Source organism: Xenopus laevis, chromosome 9_10S (assembly GCF_017654675.1).
Source record: "Xenopus laevis strain J_2021 chromosome 9_10S, Xenopus_laevis_v10.1, whole genome shotgun sequence".
Taxonomy (NCBI): Eukaryota; Metazoa; Chordata; class Amphibia; order Anura; family Pipidae; genus Xenopus; species Xenopus laevis.
Genome location: NC_054388.1, coordinates 105,784,934 through 105,800,043, shown reverse-complemented (window position 1 = coordinate 105,800,043; position 15,110 = coordinate 105,784,934). Strand labels below are relative to the sequence as shown.

Below are 15,110 nucleotides of genomic sequence, written 5' to 3'. Positions count from 1 at the left end.
TAGAACAGAGGGGAGAGAAAGTGCATAGAACAGATGGGGAGAGAAAGGGCATGGACAGAGTGAGAGAAGTGCATAGACAGAGGGAGGAGAGAAAGTGCATAGAACAGAGGGGAGAGAAAGTGCATGGAACAGAGTGGAGAGAAAGTGCATAGAACAGAGAGGAGAGAAAGTGCATAGAACAGAGAGGAGAGAAAGTGCATAGAACAGAGGGGAGAGAAAGTGCATGGAACAGAGTGGAGAGAAAGTGCATAGAACAGAGTGGAGAGAAAGTGCATAGAACAGAGAGGAGAGAAAGTGCATAGAACAGAGAGGAGAGAAAGTGCATAGAACAGAGGGAGAGAAGTGCATAGAACAGAGTGGAGAGAAGTGCATAGAACAGAGGGGAGAGAAAGTGCATAGAACAGAGTGGAGAGAAAGTGCATAGAACAGAGGGGAGAGAAAGTGCATAGAACAGAGGGGAGAGAAAGTGCATAGAACAGAGAGGAGAGAAAGTGCATAGAACAGAGGTGAGAGAAAGTGCATAGAACAGAGAGGAGAGAAAGTGCATGGAATAGAGGGGAGAGAAAGTGCATAGAACAGAGGGGAGAGAAAGTGCATAGAACAGAGGGGAGAGAAAGTGCATAGAACAGAGGGGAGAGAAAGTGCATAGAACAGAGTGGAGAGAAAGTGCATAGAACAGAGTGGAGAGAAAGTGCATAGAACAGAGAGGAGAGAAAGTGCATAGAACAGAGAGGAGAGAAAGTGCATAGAACAGAGGGGAGAGAAAGTGCATAGAACAGAGTGGAGAGAAAGTGCATAGAACAGAGTGGAGAGAAAGTGCATGGAACAGAGAGGAGAGAAAGTGCATGAACAGAGTGAGAGAAAGTGCATAAGAACAGAGAGGAAGTGCATGGAAAGAGGGGAGAGAAATGGAGATCATAGAAACAGAGGGAAGAAAGTGCATAGAACAGAGGGGAGAGAAAGTGCATAAACAGATGTGCATAGAACAGAGGGAGAGAAAGCACAGAACAGAGAGAGAGAAAGTGCATAAACAGAAGAGAGAAAGGCATAGAAACAGAAGAGAAAGTGCATGAACAGAGTGGAGAGTGCATTAGAACAGATGGAAGAAAGTGCATGGAACAGAGAGGAGAGAAAGTTTGAGAGAAAGTGCAGAACAGAGTGAGAAAAGTGCATGAACAGAGGGTGGAGAGAAAGTGCATGAACATGCATGAACAGAGAGAGAAAGTGCATAGAACAGAGGGAGAGAAAGTGCATGAACAGAGTGGAGAGAAAGTGCATAACAGAGTGAGAGAAAGCATGAACAGAGTGGAGAAAAGTGCAGGAAACAAGAAAGTGCATAGAACAGAGGTGAGAGAAAGTGCATGGAACAGAGTGGAGAGAAAGTGCATGGAACAGAGTGGAGAGAAAGTGCATGGAACAGAGTGGAGAGAAAGTGCATGGAACAGAGTGGAGAGAAAGTGCATGGAACAGAGTGGAGAGAAAGTGCATAGAACAGAGAGGAGAGAAAGTGCATAGAACAGAGAGGAGAGAAAGTGCATAGAACAGAGGGGAGAGAAAGTGCATGGAACAGAGTGGAGAGAAAGTGCATAGAACAGAGTGGAGAGAAAGTGCATAGAACAGAGGGGAGAGAAAGTGCATAGAACAGAGTGGAGAGAAAGTGCATAGAACAGAGTGGAGAGAAAGTGCATAGAACAGAGAGGAGAGAAAGTGCATAGAACAGAGAGGAGAGAAAGTGCATAGAACAGAGAGGAGAGAAAGTGCATAGAACAGAGTGGAGAGAAAGTGCATAGAACAGAGGGGAGAGAAAGTGCATAGAACAGAGTGGAGAGAAAGTGCATAGAACAGAGAGGAGAGAAAGTGCATAGAACAGAGAGGACAGAAAGTGCATAGAACAGAGGTGAGAGAAAGTGCATAGAACAGAGTGGAGAGAAAGTGCATAGAACAGAGGGGAGAGAAAGTGCATAGAACAGAGTGGAGAGAAAGTGCATAGAACAGAGGGGAGAGAAAGTGCATAGAACAGAGAGGAGAGAAAGTGCATAGAACAGAGAGGAGAGAAAGTGCATGGAATAGAGGGGAGAGAAAGTGCATAGAACAGAGGGGAGAGAAAGTGCATGGAATAGAGTGCAGGCAGAGGTTCAAAGCAGGCAGTAACTCACCTCAAACCCGAATATGTCCAGTATAGCAATGGACAATGCATCCTGCTTGGGATACACCAGCTTGTTGATCCTTTCTGTGAGCCAGCTGAACAGCAGGGAGTATAAAATCTTGGCAATAGCATCTCTGCAATACACACAAACCATTCCTATAAGGTTGTCCCAATGGCTTCACAAGAAAAAAGTAAGAATGCAGATCTGCCCAATCCATCATAAAACATGAAGGCATATGGATGGGCACAGGAATTGAATACTGATGGGAATTGGGGTAGTGCATCTTGGGTAAAACAGGAAGGAAAACCATGACCAAAGTTGAAGCAAAGCCCGTGGGTCCCTAGTTACCTGGCATCAACAGCACTTTCCACTGTCAGCGGAGTTAAGATTTTTTCTCTCATGGTTTCCTGTACAAAAGTAACAAAATATTGAATTCCTCTTTATGAATAACCAGTCTTTGCGCATGTGTATTCATCCACTATTACCCACCATTCCTTCTTTACTCCTGAACCGTCATAGTCCTTTTAAAGGGGAACTATTGTGAAAATGTACGGTTAGCTTCATGATACTGAAATAAGAAACTTTCTAAATACAATCAATAAAAATTTTGTACTGTTTCCGAAATAATCAAGTTTATCTTCACTATTCCTCTCTCAGCATCTGTTTCTCTTCATTCTGTCTTCATGCAGCAGTTGGGTGTCAGATGAATGATCCAATATATCTTATAGGAGGGGGCTTCCTTTCCTAGCAGATGTATTAGAGCTCACTCTATTAAAATCATCAGACATCATGTCTCTCTACATGCAGAATTTGTGCAAAAGGCAGTTATTTTTTTAGATTTTGTTTGTACTGGAATCAGTTATTTGATTGAGCTCTAATACATCTGCTAGGAAAGGAGCCCCCCTATAAGATATATTGGATCATTCATCTGACACCCAACTGCTGCATGAAGACAGAATGAAGAGAAACAGATGCTGAGAGAGGAATAGTGAACATAAACTTGATTATTTCAGAAACAATGCAGAATTTAAAATTGATTATATTTAAAAAGTTTCTTACTTCAGTATGTGGAAGTCTATATTGAATTTTCTTTTTCGCGATGGTTTCCCTTTAAATTTCCTTCTTCCTTTCTTAAATTTAATCATTCTAAACTTCTTAAACTACCCCTCTTTATTATTCTGATACTATCTTAGTACTTCCTTCCCTCTGTTTTCTTCAGCCCTTCTTTTATCTCAGTTGCCAGATCATCTTGTTCCCTCTATCACTCCTTCCTACCTCCCTTTCTTCTGATTTTTCCTGGCTCCTATCAATCCCTGGCCTTTTGTCAATCCCTTTCCCTCCTACTTTGCTGAACTTTTGATTCTTGATTTTTGATCTCCTTCCTCTGAACTCTTCCCTGTCCTTCCATTCCATCCCTTCTACTATCTAGCTCAGGTTCCTTCATTCAAAGGTTCCTACGTCTCTCCCTTTCTGCTAAGTAATTCCTTCCATCATATCTCCTTTTTTCTTCTTCCTTCCTAACATCATTGTTTTATGGCATTAAATGTCCCTCTATAACTCACAGTCACTTTGTATGTGATGGCTTTCTGGAGCCCCTCGGGGGAGATTTGCAGCAGCTCAGATACCGCACGGATCTCACTTGCACTCACCACCGATGCAATCTCTTGGGACTCCGTCTGCAGAACCGGAGACATAAATACAATAGTGTTCTCTTTATCATCTCAAGCATATTGTTGGGCTTATTGATTGCTTATCGTCAGGGTGACGAGGATTCCTGTGCGGAATTGAAACTTTGGTCCACCAATAAACCCTTCAAAGATTAATGCTTTGCTTAGTTTGATTGATTATGGAGTGCCGTCAACGATGGAGATATATATATATATATATATATATATATATATATATATATATATATATATATACATATACACACCAATCCAGGCTTTCTTTGATCACACACAGATTAATCATATCCTTTTGCATAGATCAGCTGCTCACAGAAAAGGGAAACCAAGTTGACGGATTTTTACAGAGACGGTAGGATTGTCTCCCTAGCTTCAATACAGAGAATATGGGGTAAGCACCCTAGGGATCACTGGTCCTATACTCAAGTACACCATTACTTAGATACTCTAGAAATACAATCAACTGATGATCACCCTCCTACGTGGGAAAACTTATTGGAGACTAACAAACTCCCAACTCGTCCACTTTCACTTTCGTACAAGATACTGCAGCAGGGCAAAACCTTAATCCAACCTAACTATTTTGATTCCTGGGAACAGGAACTGGAGGTCGTACTGTCTCAGCCAGTGAGAAGACGTATATTAGTGAGGTTGCATAAATCTTCCAGGGCAGTCATGGTTCATGAGATGCTGTACAAGCTTACTACCCGATGGTACTATGTACCGACGAAATTGCATAGGCTTTTCCCAGGTACCTCTAAATTATGTTGGAGGTGTAACTCAGACTCAGGTTCTTTTAAACACATTTGGTTTACCTGCCCTTCCATCACCTCCTTCTGGGAAACAGTATGTTCAACAATTCATATCATTACGGGGACAAATTTACATCACCTAGATATACCCCTCTTACTGTTTGGTATTGATTTCCACAATCAAACTTGGCTGACCGATAAGCTCTCTCGATATCTAGTGCAAGCAGCATTAGCTTTAATCCCAAAAAACTGGAAATCGCCAAATTCCCCTTCAGTAGTAGAATGGCTGAACCAGGAAAAATGGAGCAAATAACGAGCCTACTTAATAATACCACTGATCAATATAAAAAGGTATGGGAGCCCTGGGTGACACATTTTGGGGAGAACTGGATAAGGAGTCCCCGAATAGACTACTGTTGGAATATTCAGTGGCTTGTTTTGGTGAGTCCTACATGTACTGTACACTTTGGTTTATATAAGGTCTACTGCTCTCATTTTATTTGTACTAAGTTCACTCGGTCCTAATATTGAGATGTAACTTGCTATTTACCCTGCACTGATTGTATTGGATATGTCAATAATGATTTACCCTTCCCTGGTCCCCCCCCCTTTTTCTTCTTTCTGTATCCTTTTTCCCTCACTTTTTGAAAATCAATAAACAAAGATTTGCAAAAAAAAAAAAAGATGGATTCAGATACAATAAGAGGGGATTGATGAATGCACATTCCTTGGCGCCATATTTCATAAGACATTTAGGATGCAAGTGAATGCATTTTAAAAAAAACAGGGGGTTTAGTTACAAAGTTATGATCATAAAATAGGTAGGCCACCATAGGGTGTGCATTGTTGAACGAATACTGTATGGTGTACAGCGTGCAATGATCAATCAACTCTTATTGGTATTTGTGTAGCTAATTTGGCCAGATCAGTTGCACTTCCATTGTATTTATATATTTTTGGCCATGGAGCAACCCCCTTTTGATTTGGATTCAGATACAATGGCATGGCTGCCAACACTTTATGAGCTTCCAGATGCTATTTCTGATAGGACCAACTGGATTTATGGAGAGAAATACAATTGCTTTCCTTCTATTTAAGGTAACATGATCTGGATGTCTACAGCTAATTTAAGTCAAGGAATATTAACAGCAGCCAGTAGAAATGTAGGCAATAATTTGATTGGTTAGTGTAGGTTACAATATTAGGTTTAAACTTCTTTCTTTGAGGACAAGCGAATCTAATTTCCTGCCTACCAGGTAGGCATGTTTTTTTCCCAGTCTACTGACCTCTTTGGGGTAAAGCTAAAAAAATCCTGCCTTATGCTGCTTCCCCTGCCCCTTGAGACCATTTTCCTGATGGAATAATACTTTAGGAATAGGAAATACAAAGACTAGCGGTGTGTAAATTATCAGCAATTTAGGAAACATTGATTATTTGGAGCTCTGACTGAGGTCTAGTAGGAGCTAGTTAGAAGGGAAAGGTTTGGGTATGGTGAGCTCAAAGAAAAAACATATTATACTACCACAGGGTGGGATTAGGGTGTAAGCGGGAGGATTTATAGAGTAATAGGTAGAGGGATCAAGGATCCGGTTTAGGATTGGACCTTTTTCAGCAGGACTTGGATTGGTAAGTGCCCCAACAGGCAGCAAACACATCAGGCCTTCTCCTGCATGTCCCAATAAATGGATTCAACTTTTAACTATATTATGGTCATTATATATTTTTGGAGAAATAACTCACAATTTTTGATCTCTGCTAGGATTTGGACTCAACCAAAGTCCTGTACCTGGCCGAACAGAATCAGAATCCTTAAAATAATCAGATTTTTCGTCACATAAACAAGGAAGTTGCCCTTTCCTGGCCCTAATTTGAATATTCTAATTAGGGTTCAGATACATTTCAGTATTCAGACAAATCATTCACAAAGGATTCAGCCAAATCCCAAAATAGTGTATTTGGTGCCTCCCAAGTAATAAGTAAGATATAGGGCCAGCCTGTAGTTTTTGTTTATGGAAAACCAGTATTTGCTCTACAATGTTAAGTGTTGAAACCTGGTAACATTTCAGGTACAGTTACCATATCAGAAAGTAAACTGTTCCCCTTTAGCGTATAGAGTTCAGGTTCGGGTTATGCCATGCAAAATCATAAAAACACTGCAGTAAGTATTCAACCCCCACTCTCTTCCACATCGCCTCATCACAGCACCTCGTGTTTCTCAAAGTAGACATTGCCCAGATGCAAGATGGAGGAAAGGATTCGGAAGATGCTGTCCTGCTCCTCCCCGGTGAAGCTGAGAGATTCCATGGCATTGAGAAGTCTACGGAAATCATCCGCATCGCTCTTCGCGGGAATGTCACAGTTGCAGCCCTAAACATAGAAACCTTACAGCATTAAACATTGGGTTTTTCCCAAAGTGAAGCTCCACGGACAGCAAGAATCGAGTCAGTACAATAGAAGAAGACCTTATACAGGCGTCCCCAACTTTTTGAACATGTGAGCAACATTCAGATTTAAAAGGAGTTGAGGAGCAACACAAGCATGAATAATGTTCTTCGGTGCCATATAAGGGCTGTGATTGGCCATTTAGTAGCCCCTAGGTGGAATGGCAGCCTACAAGTACACCTGTTTTTTCTGCAACCAATACTTACTTTAAAGGCAGGAATAAAAAATAAACACTGATTTGAGGCCATTGGGAGCAACATCGAAGGGGTCTCATGAGCAACATGTTGCTCTCGAGCCACTGGTTGGGGATCACTACCTTAAAGGGATACTGTCATGGTAAAAAACATTTTTTTCAAAATGAATCAGTTAATAGTGCTGCTCCAGCAGAATTTTGCACTGAAATCCATTTCCATTGACAAAATCCATATTTTGTCAATTTCCCAGCTGCCCCTGGTCATGTGACTTGTGCCTGCACTTTAGGAGAGAAATGCTTTCTGGCAGGCTGCTGTTTTTCCTTCTCAATGTAACTGAATGTGTCTCAGTGGGACATGGGTTTTTACTATTGAGTGTTGTTCTTAGATCTACCAGGCAGCTGTTATCTTGTGTTAGGGAGCTGCTATCTGGTTACCTTCCCATTGTTCTGTTGTTTGGCTGCTGGGGGGGGGAGGGAGGGGGTGATATCATTCCAACTTGCAGTACAGCAGTAAAGAGTGATTGAAGTTTACCAGAGCACAAGTCACATGACTTGGGGCAGCTGGGAAATTGACAATATGTCTAGCCCCATGTCAGATTTCAAAATTGAATATAAAAAAATCTGTTTGCTCTTTTGAGAAATGGATTTCAGTGCAGAATTCTGCTGGAGCAGCAATATTTACTGATTCATTTTGAAAACATTTTTTTCCCCATGACAGTATCCCTTTAAGGCATATACAGGTAGGTGGAGAGAAGACATGATTCCAAAACACAAGATATGACGATAACAATGTGGTTGAGATATACTTGGTATATATACTTGATATATATACTTGGTAAAGACAGAAAAAGAAAACTATAGTATAAGACTATACATTCCCAAAATTAAATGGTAATTTTTAGAATAATTATAATTTAAAACTTTTAAAGATGATGGATACATTCAACTACTATACAGCTGCCCTTATCTATCCTAGTGATGTACACCAATATGCTACCTTGGTGCATGAGGTGCAAGATGCAGGGTGGAGCCCACGCAGACGTAAGAGAATCCTGGATACAAGACCTGTAGTCTCCAGACGTAGATGGGGTCAACTACAACAATTCTAATGTCAAACAAGCCCTGATCAGGCTTTCTGGGTCGGTCTGGGTAGGAACCAAAATGGAAACCGTACAAGAAACATATGATAGCATGTGAAAAAAAGGAAGGAACTACAAATTAACACTGTATATAGATGGGACTGGGTTTATTCTAGATAAGTTGCAAAAGGTTTAGACATACAGAACTGCTGCCTTCAGCTTGTGAGCTTACCTGATTCAGGTAGTAATAAGTCTCGGCATCCTGAAGGTAAAACATCTGCTTCTGCTGAGAGGGGAGTCCAGCCAACATCTCATAAAATATGTGGTAATTCCTCTCATTATTGGCCTAGTAACAAAAGGAGGATCAGAATGACTGGATAGTTTGTGACCCCAACTATTCAAATCTTTGGGGTGAAGGCAGGTGTGAGTATAGAGGTTGCAGTTTAAATATACAGTAAATATGTGTGGGAAAAACTATTGTCTTTGCCAAAGTTTGAAGGTATTGGATGTCAAAAAGATTTTGCTGTGGGATCCAGTTATCTGAATACTCATAGTTGCCAAAAAATAAAAACAGTTTACCTGAAATACAATCCTGGACTTTTCAAGCAGGTACTGTGAAGTTATGGCACCACAAATCACTCCCCTGTATAATAGAGACATCAATATATTGACATGGTGCTGAACTTGAGGACGTTGCTGGAACAAGTGAGACAAGTGAGTGGCAATAGACCAGGGATCCCCAACCTTTTGAACCCGTGAGCAACATTCAGAAGTACTGTAAATGGAGTTGGGGAGCAACACTAGAATGAAAAATGTTCCTGGGGTGCCAAATAAGGGCTGTGATTGGCCATTTAGTAGCCTCTATGTGGATTGTCAGCCTACATTGAGGCTCTGTTTGGCAGTACAACTGGTTTTTATACAACCAAAACTTGCCTGGAATTCAAAAATAATCACCTGCTTTGAGGCTACTGGGAGCAACATCCAAGGGGTTGGGGAGCAACATGTTACTCATGAGCTACTGGTTGGGGATCACTGCAATAGACCCTTCAATCCAACCTTATCAGGTTACAGTTTCAGATAACAGAATTCTGATGTTATCCCATATCTATTGCCAGAAAATAAATCTATTAGCTGAAATTGGATCCCAGACAGAGGCCATAAACAACTACACAGAGTGCAAACGTACAGAATAAAATAAATAACTGCCACTGCAATTGGCTGCATATTGAATTCTTAGCATTTTCCCCCGGTTTCCACCTTATATTTGTTTCTTTTCATTCCAAGCATAGATAATTACAGTCAGGGCTCCTCCAACGTTCCAACAAAATTTTGATGCATGAGAGCCCATTCTTGACTCGTGAATTGAGACATCTTTAGTGGTGGCTGGAGCTAAAACAGTTGTTCCATAACTCTTGGGCAGGTCAACTATGGATGAGCCAGGGCAGTAAAGTAAAGTCTGGTTGTTCTAGATATTCTTGAGCCTGTTGCTAAATGACTGATACAGAAATGTCTTCACATACCTGTAAATGTTTTATGAATTAAGGAGAGCTGGACTGTTAGAAGGTCCTGCAGTTACTGCTGGGACCACAGGTCGTTGATAGGGATTAAAGGGGTGGTTCACCTTCAAGTTAACTTTTAGTATGTTATAGAATAACCAATTCAAAGCAACTTCCCCATTTGTCTTCATTTTCTATAGTTTTTTTTAAATTATTTTCCTTTCTCTTCTGACTCATTCCAGCTTTCAAAGGGGGGGTCACTGACCCCATCTAAAAAACAAATGCTCTGTAAGGCTACATACTTATTGTTATTACGTCTTTGTATTTTTCATTTTTCTATTCAGGCCTCTCCTATTCATATTCCAGTCTCTTATTCAAATCAATTCATGGCTGCTAGGTAATTTGGACCCTAGCAACCCGATGGCTGAGACTGCAAACTGGAGAGCTGCTGAATAAAAAGCTAAATAACTCAAAAACCGCGAGTAATAAAACATGAAAACCAATTGCAAACCGTCTCAGAATATCCCTCTCTACATCATGCTAAAAAATAACACAAAGGTGAGTAACCTCTTTAACAAACTTTTTCTCCAGGTACAGTTTTGGGGCAAAATTTTCAGTTTCGCCAGCAGCAAAATTTCTATGAATCTGCCCTACAATTTTTCCACGTTTTCTGTTTCATTGCCAAAAAAATGTGGTCTTTTGTGCCAGAAAAAAATGCAGCAGAAAGGCTGAAATTATTATTATGTGACACTTGCTTTCCACATTAATCGGTGAGATCTGAGCCCTTCCCAGCCCCCCCCCCATGTCTAAGAAGCAGTCCGGGTGCCATGTTTGGAAGAAATTGGCAACATGGGAGCCTTTTTTCTCCCCATGAGGAGCAGTTGTATCATAGTGGAAAGGAGATCTCTAGCAAGTTAGAGCAATGTGTATATATTTAATTTTGCCTTCCCATTGACTCCAATGCATTTTGGAAATTGTTAAAGGAGAAGGAAACCTAGTCGGCGCAAAACCCCCCCCCTGTTTGTTGCCCACCCTCCCTCCTCCACCCTGGCCTACCCGTCCCGCTGGTCAAATGCCCCTAACTTGTTACTTACCCTTCTGCGCAGGTCCAGTCTACGGAGTTCACCGACGCCATCTTCTTCCACGCGATCTTCTTCCTGCTTTGACCGGCGCATGCGCAGTAGGAGCATTTCGCCGAAACGATCTACTGCGCATGCGCCAAGATTCACGAAGGGAAATTGGAAAACTTCGTGACTTTTGGCGCATGCGCAGTAGATCCGTACCGGCGAAATGCGCCTACTTCCTTCAAAGCAGGAAGAAGATCACGTGGAAGAATATGGCGTCGGTGAACTCCGTGGACTGGACCTGCGCAGAAGGGTAAGGGGGGTTAGGGGCATTTGCCCAGTGGGACGGGTAGGCCAGGGGGGAGGAGGGAGGGTGGGCAACACACGGGAGGGGGGGAGGGTTTTTTGCGCCGACTAGCTTTCCTTCCCCTTTAAGCTTATGCTACTTCACTCCAAAAATACAACACTGTCTATAAAATTGCTCCTTGGTGTATTGGCGCCAGGGTAAAACTAGTTTGTTACTCACTCCTCAAGATAGATCTCTATGAATTTCCCGAATCTGCTGGAGTTATCGTTCCGGACAGTTTTGGCATTTCCGAAAGATTCCAGTAGAGGAGTGGCTTCTAGAATCTGTAGAAATCAATATAATCATCATTCGTAGAACCTGCAAAGTAACAAACACTAATGCACAAACAATAAAGTAAAGACATCTACAGACGTATAAGTACGGACCAAAGGCAAATCAGAACAACAAACACACATACCTCTATCTGAAAGGGATTTGCAAGAGAGAAATAAAGGAAATAGCATCAGTTGATGGACGGCATTTACTGAAATGACATGAACTCAGCAGCAAATGAGATGGAGCAAAAGATGGAGCAGCACTCACCTTATTTTTCACACCTCGCCTCTGGTTTATTGCTACCAGGTATTGCAAAACCAACTTTGTGGCTTCTGTTTTGCCAGAACCACTTTCCCCACTAGAGTATGAAGGAAAGTGAAAGGTAACACGATCAGCAGAAATCCAATATTTAACATATTTCTATGGTTTGTTATATATATAGACTTTACCAGTGGACCAACTTGATAAAAGGCTGCATGGCCTGAAACGTTGCTGTGATGCCCTAAAGCACCAATAAAGGCTTTTTAAAATAAGAACAATAATCTGTGGTGCTGCTCTAAACGTTCCCATTTGTGATGTCAGTGGCAAGTGGCCATTGAAGAACTATACCTCCCAACATTTTGGAAATAAAAAGAGGGACAAAACAGTTGTTGCGCGTAGTGTGGTGAACATTTTTCACCACGCTCATTTTTGTGGCCACACCCCCTAATTACCAGGTTCATTTTACAAAATTTTCCAGGTTATAAAAGTTTGAACATATTTCTGTTTTTTTTTTTTTTTAGTTATTATAGTTTTTATAGTTTTGCTAATGAAGGTGAATTGCCCTTTAGGGTCTGGCCACACAAGCAGATTCAGGGAGATTAGCAAGAAATCTCCTCTTGTTTCGGGGCGACTATCTCCCCGAACTGCCCTCCGCCGGCTGAAATGAAAATCTCCTGCAGCAATGCACACGCGGCGCTTCGCTTTCCGAAGTTTCCTCGTGAGGCGACTACGGAAAACGAAGTGGTGCATATGCATTGCCGCAGGCGATTTTCATTTTAGCCAGCGGAGGGCAGGGGGAAGGCAGTTCGAGGAGATTGTCGTCCCGAAGAAGAGGAGATTTGTCGCTTGGGGCGACTAATCTCCCGGAATCTGCTTGTGTGGCCAGACCCTTAGAGATCTGCTCCCCGATATGCCCACCTTGAGGAAGGCAATATCGGGCTGATCCTAACGAATAGTAATGGGCGGTCGGGTCGCGGGACCGCATCAACGAATAGATGCGGTCGTGATCCGATGGGATTTTTTGTCCCATCCGATCGAGATCTGGCCGACTTTTGGCCAGATCTCGATCGGGGAAGCCCGTCGGGGGCCCCCATATATGGGCCAATAAGCTGCCGACACAGTCCGTTGGCAGCTTTTATCGGCTCGTGTATGGCCACCTTTAAGCTGTAAGTCTAACTTTTCCCAAGTGACCTGTTATCTTATATTGTTACAATTACTTATTTGCTTATCTAGATACATTTGAATTGTTACAAATGTATCTTATCTTCTGTTGTGGCTGTTCTTGGCTCTCTGCCAAAAGCCAATTAAGTTAGAAACTTTGTTTCTTTCACTTGCTGTTTAGTGCAGAGAAAAACTGGACTTTCCAGTACAAATGAGGGACTGCAGGTTGAGCTGTCAAAAGAGGGACTGTCCCTCTAAAATCGGGACAGTTGGGAGGTATGGAAGAACGTGCACTACCCCTACAAAGAAGTGATAATCGTCGTGCTGACGGCTTGTTTGCTTTACTTGTGGTCCAGTCAAAGAAAAGGAAAAAGAAAATCTAAATTTAAGGGTTTCAGAGAGAATAACTCAAAATTAAAAGGTTGATGCAGTTTATTACTTGGGGAATAATGACCACTTGTTAAATACAAGAAAATTAGATGTCACCAAGTGAATTATATTAGAATTATATTAGAACAATGGGACAAATTCACTAAAGGGTGAATTTTCGCCAGAGAACGATCCACCACTTTATCAGGCACAAATTCACCACCACTACGCTAATTCACTAAAATGCGAAGTTGCGTCTCAGCGGCCGAACGCTGGCAAAGTTTTGCTAGCGTTAATTAGTCAGCGTAGGCGTTACATAGCGAACTTTCACTAACAAATACAAGAGTCCTCTGCGCTGAACCCAATATATTAAGGACATTGAAAAATTTTGTGCCTTAAGCTACTGAAAAATGCCTTCCCCTTTAAACAACACAGGGATTGTTTGTCCATATATTGCAATATATTTAAGCTGGCCAACTACGTCAAAGTCATCCCATATCTGGCCAGTCCTACACTCAATTTTATCTGATTCATTAAGAATTCTATTGCTTCATTATACATTTTATAAAGGGACTAAGTTTTACCTGCAACTTACTAGCTGCTTTCAAAGTAAAACTCCCAAACTTGGCTGCCCTTTTATTAGACACCAGTGGGATCACCTGACTATAGTTGGAGGGGTGGGAGCTACAACATGGAGCTGGTCACTGCTCTTGTAGAACTATAACAAACAAGGGAAAGTTGTGCTCACCACTCATTCTTAAAATCATTAGGCGGGGGTGCAATGAGGGTGTGACCACAAAATACATATAGACAAATACAAGAGTCCTCTGCACTCATACGTTCCTTTCTGCCTTGCGGAAATTCGTACACTTATTGGCATAGGGCAGGTAGTGTCGGACTGGCCTGGTGGGACACCGGAAAAAAACCCGGTGGGCCCCAACCCTCATGGGCTCCCGCCGGGCTAGACCCCCTCTCCAGATAACAAAAGATGTTTTTCCGGTGCTGCGCAACGCCGTCCAAGCGACGCCGTTGGGCATGCGTGCCGAGCGGCTGCCTCATGAATTCACGCTGAGCTGGGTCATATATATGTCTTTATTGAAGATATTGGTGCTAATGCTTGAAGTGGCCAGTTCTGATTACTAGGGATGCACCGAATACACTATTTTGGTATCAGCTGAACCCCCAAATCTTTCACGAAAGATTCGGGTGAACCGAACCAAATTAGTGGTGGGGAGGGGAAAACCTTTTTTACTTCCTTGTTTTGTGACAAAAAGTCCCTTGATTTCCCTCCCCCGCCCCTAATTAGGACTTGGATTCGGCTCGGCCGGGCAGAAGGATTCGGCTAGCTAATCGTCCTCTACGCCTGTTAGTAAATTGGCGAAGTCCCTGCAGATGGAATTTCTGGTGAATTTTCACTAGCGACCGCCACTTCGCCCTTTAGTAAATCTGCCCCAATGTGTTTCTATAAGGGTAGGGGCACACGGCGCGATTTCGCCGCGATTCTGCGCTGGGCGAGTTGTCGCTGCGTTTTTAAGCGTTTTTTAAGCCGAAATAGCTTTGTTAACTTTGGCGCTGGCGTCAATGCAAATCGCGGCGAAATCGCTGCGCTAATTCACACGCGGCGATTCTTTTTCTATTGTCGCCCGAAGTTGCCTCGCCGGGCGTTTGCGGGCGACAGTAGAAAAAGAATCGCCGCGTGTGAATTAGCGCAGCGATTTCGCCGCGATTTGCATTGACGCCAGCGCCAAAGTTAGCAAAGCTATTTCGGCTTAAAAAACGCAGCGACAACTCGCCCAGCGCAGAATCGCGGCGAAATCGCGCCGTGTGCCCCTACCCTAA

At 42.4% G+C, this 15,110-nt stretch overlaps 1 protein-coding gene across 1 annotated transcript in view; it reads right to left on the bottom strand.

Moving 5' to 3' along the window:
• Positions 1-15,110, bottom strand: part of LOC108703232 (unconventional myosin-XV-like) — a 105,083-nt gene that overhangs the window by 74,757 nt on the left and 15,216 nt on the right. The window contains exons 6-13 of the mRNA XM_041578109.1: positions 11,748-11,838; positions 11,385-11,488; positions 8,878-8,941; positions 8,531-8,644; positions 6,790-6,951; positions 3,710-3,823; positions 2,496-2,554; positions 2,157-2,280 (exon numbers count right to left, since the gene is read on the bottom strand). Of these exons, the coding sequence (XP_041434043.1) occupies positions 2,157-2,280; positions 2,496-2,554; positions 3,710-3,823; positions 6,790-6,951; positions 8,531-8,644; positions 8,878-8,941; positions 11,385-11,488; positions 11,748-11,838 (832 nt within the window). The remainder of the gene's footprint in view (positions 1-2,156; positions 2,281-2,495; positions 2,555-3,709; positions 3,824-6,789; positions 6,952-8,530; positions 8,645-8,877; positions 8,942-11,384; positions 11,489-11,747; positions 11,839-15,110) is intronic.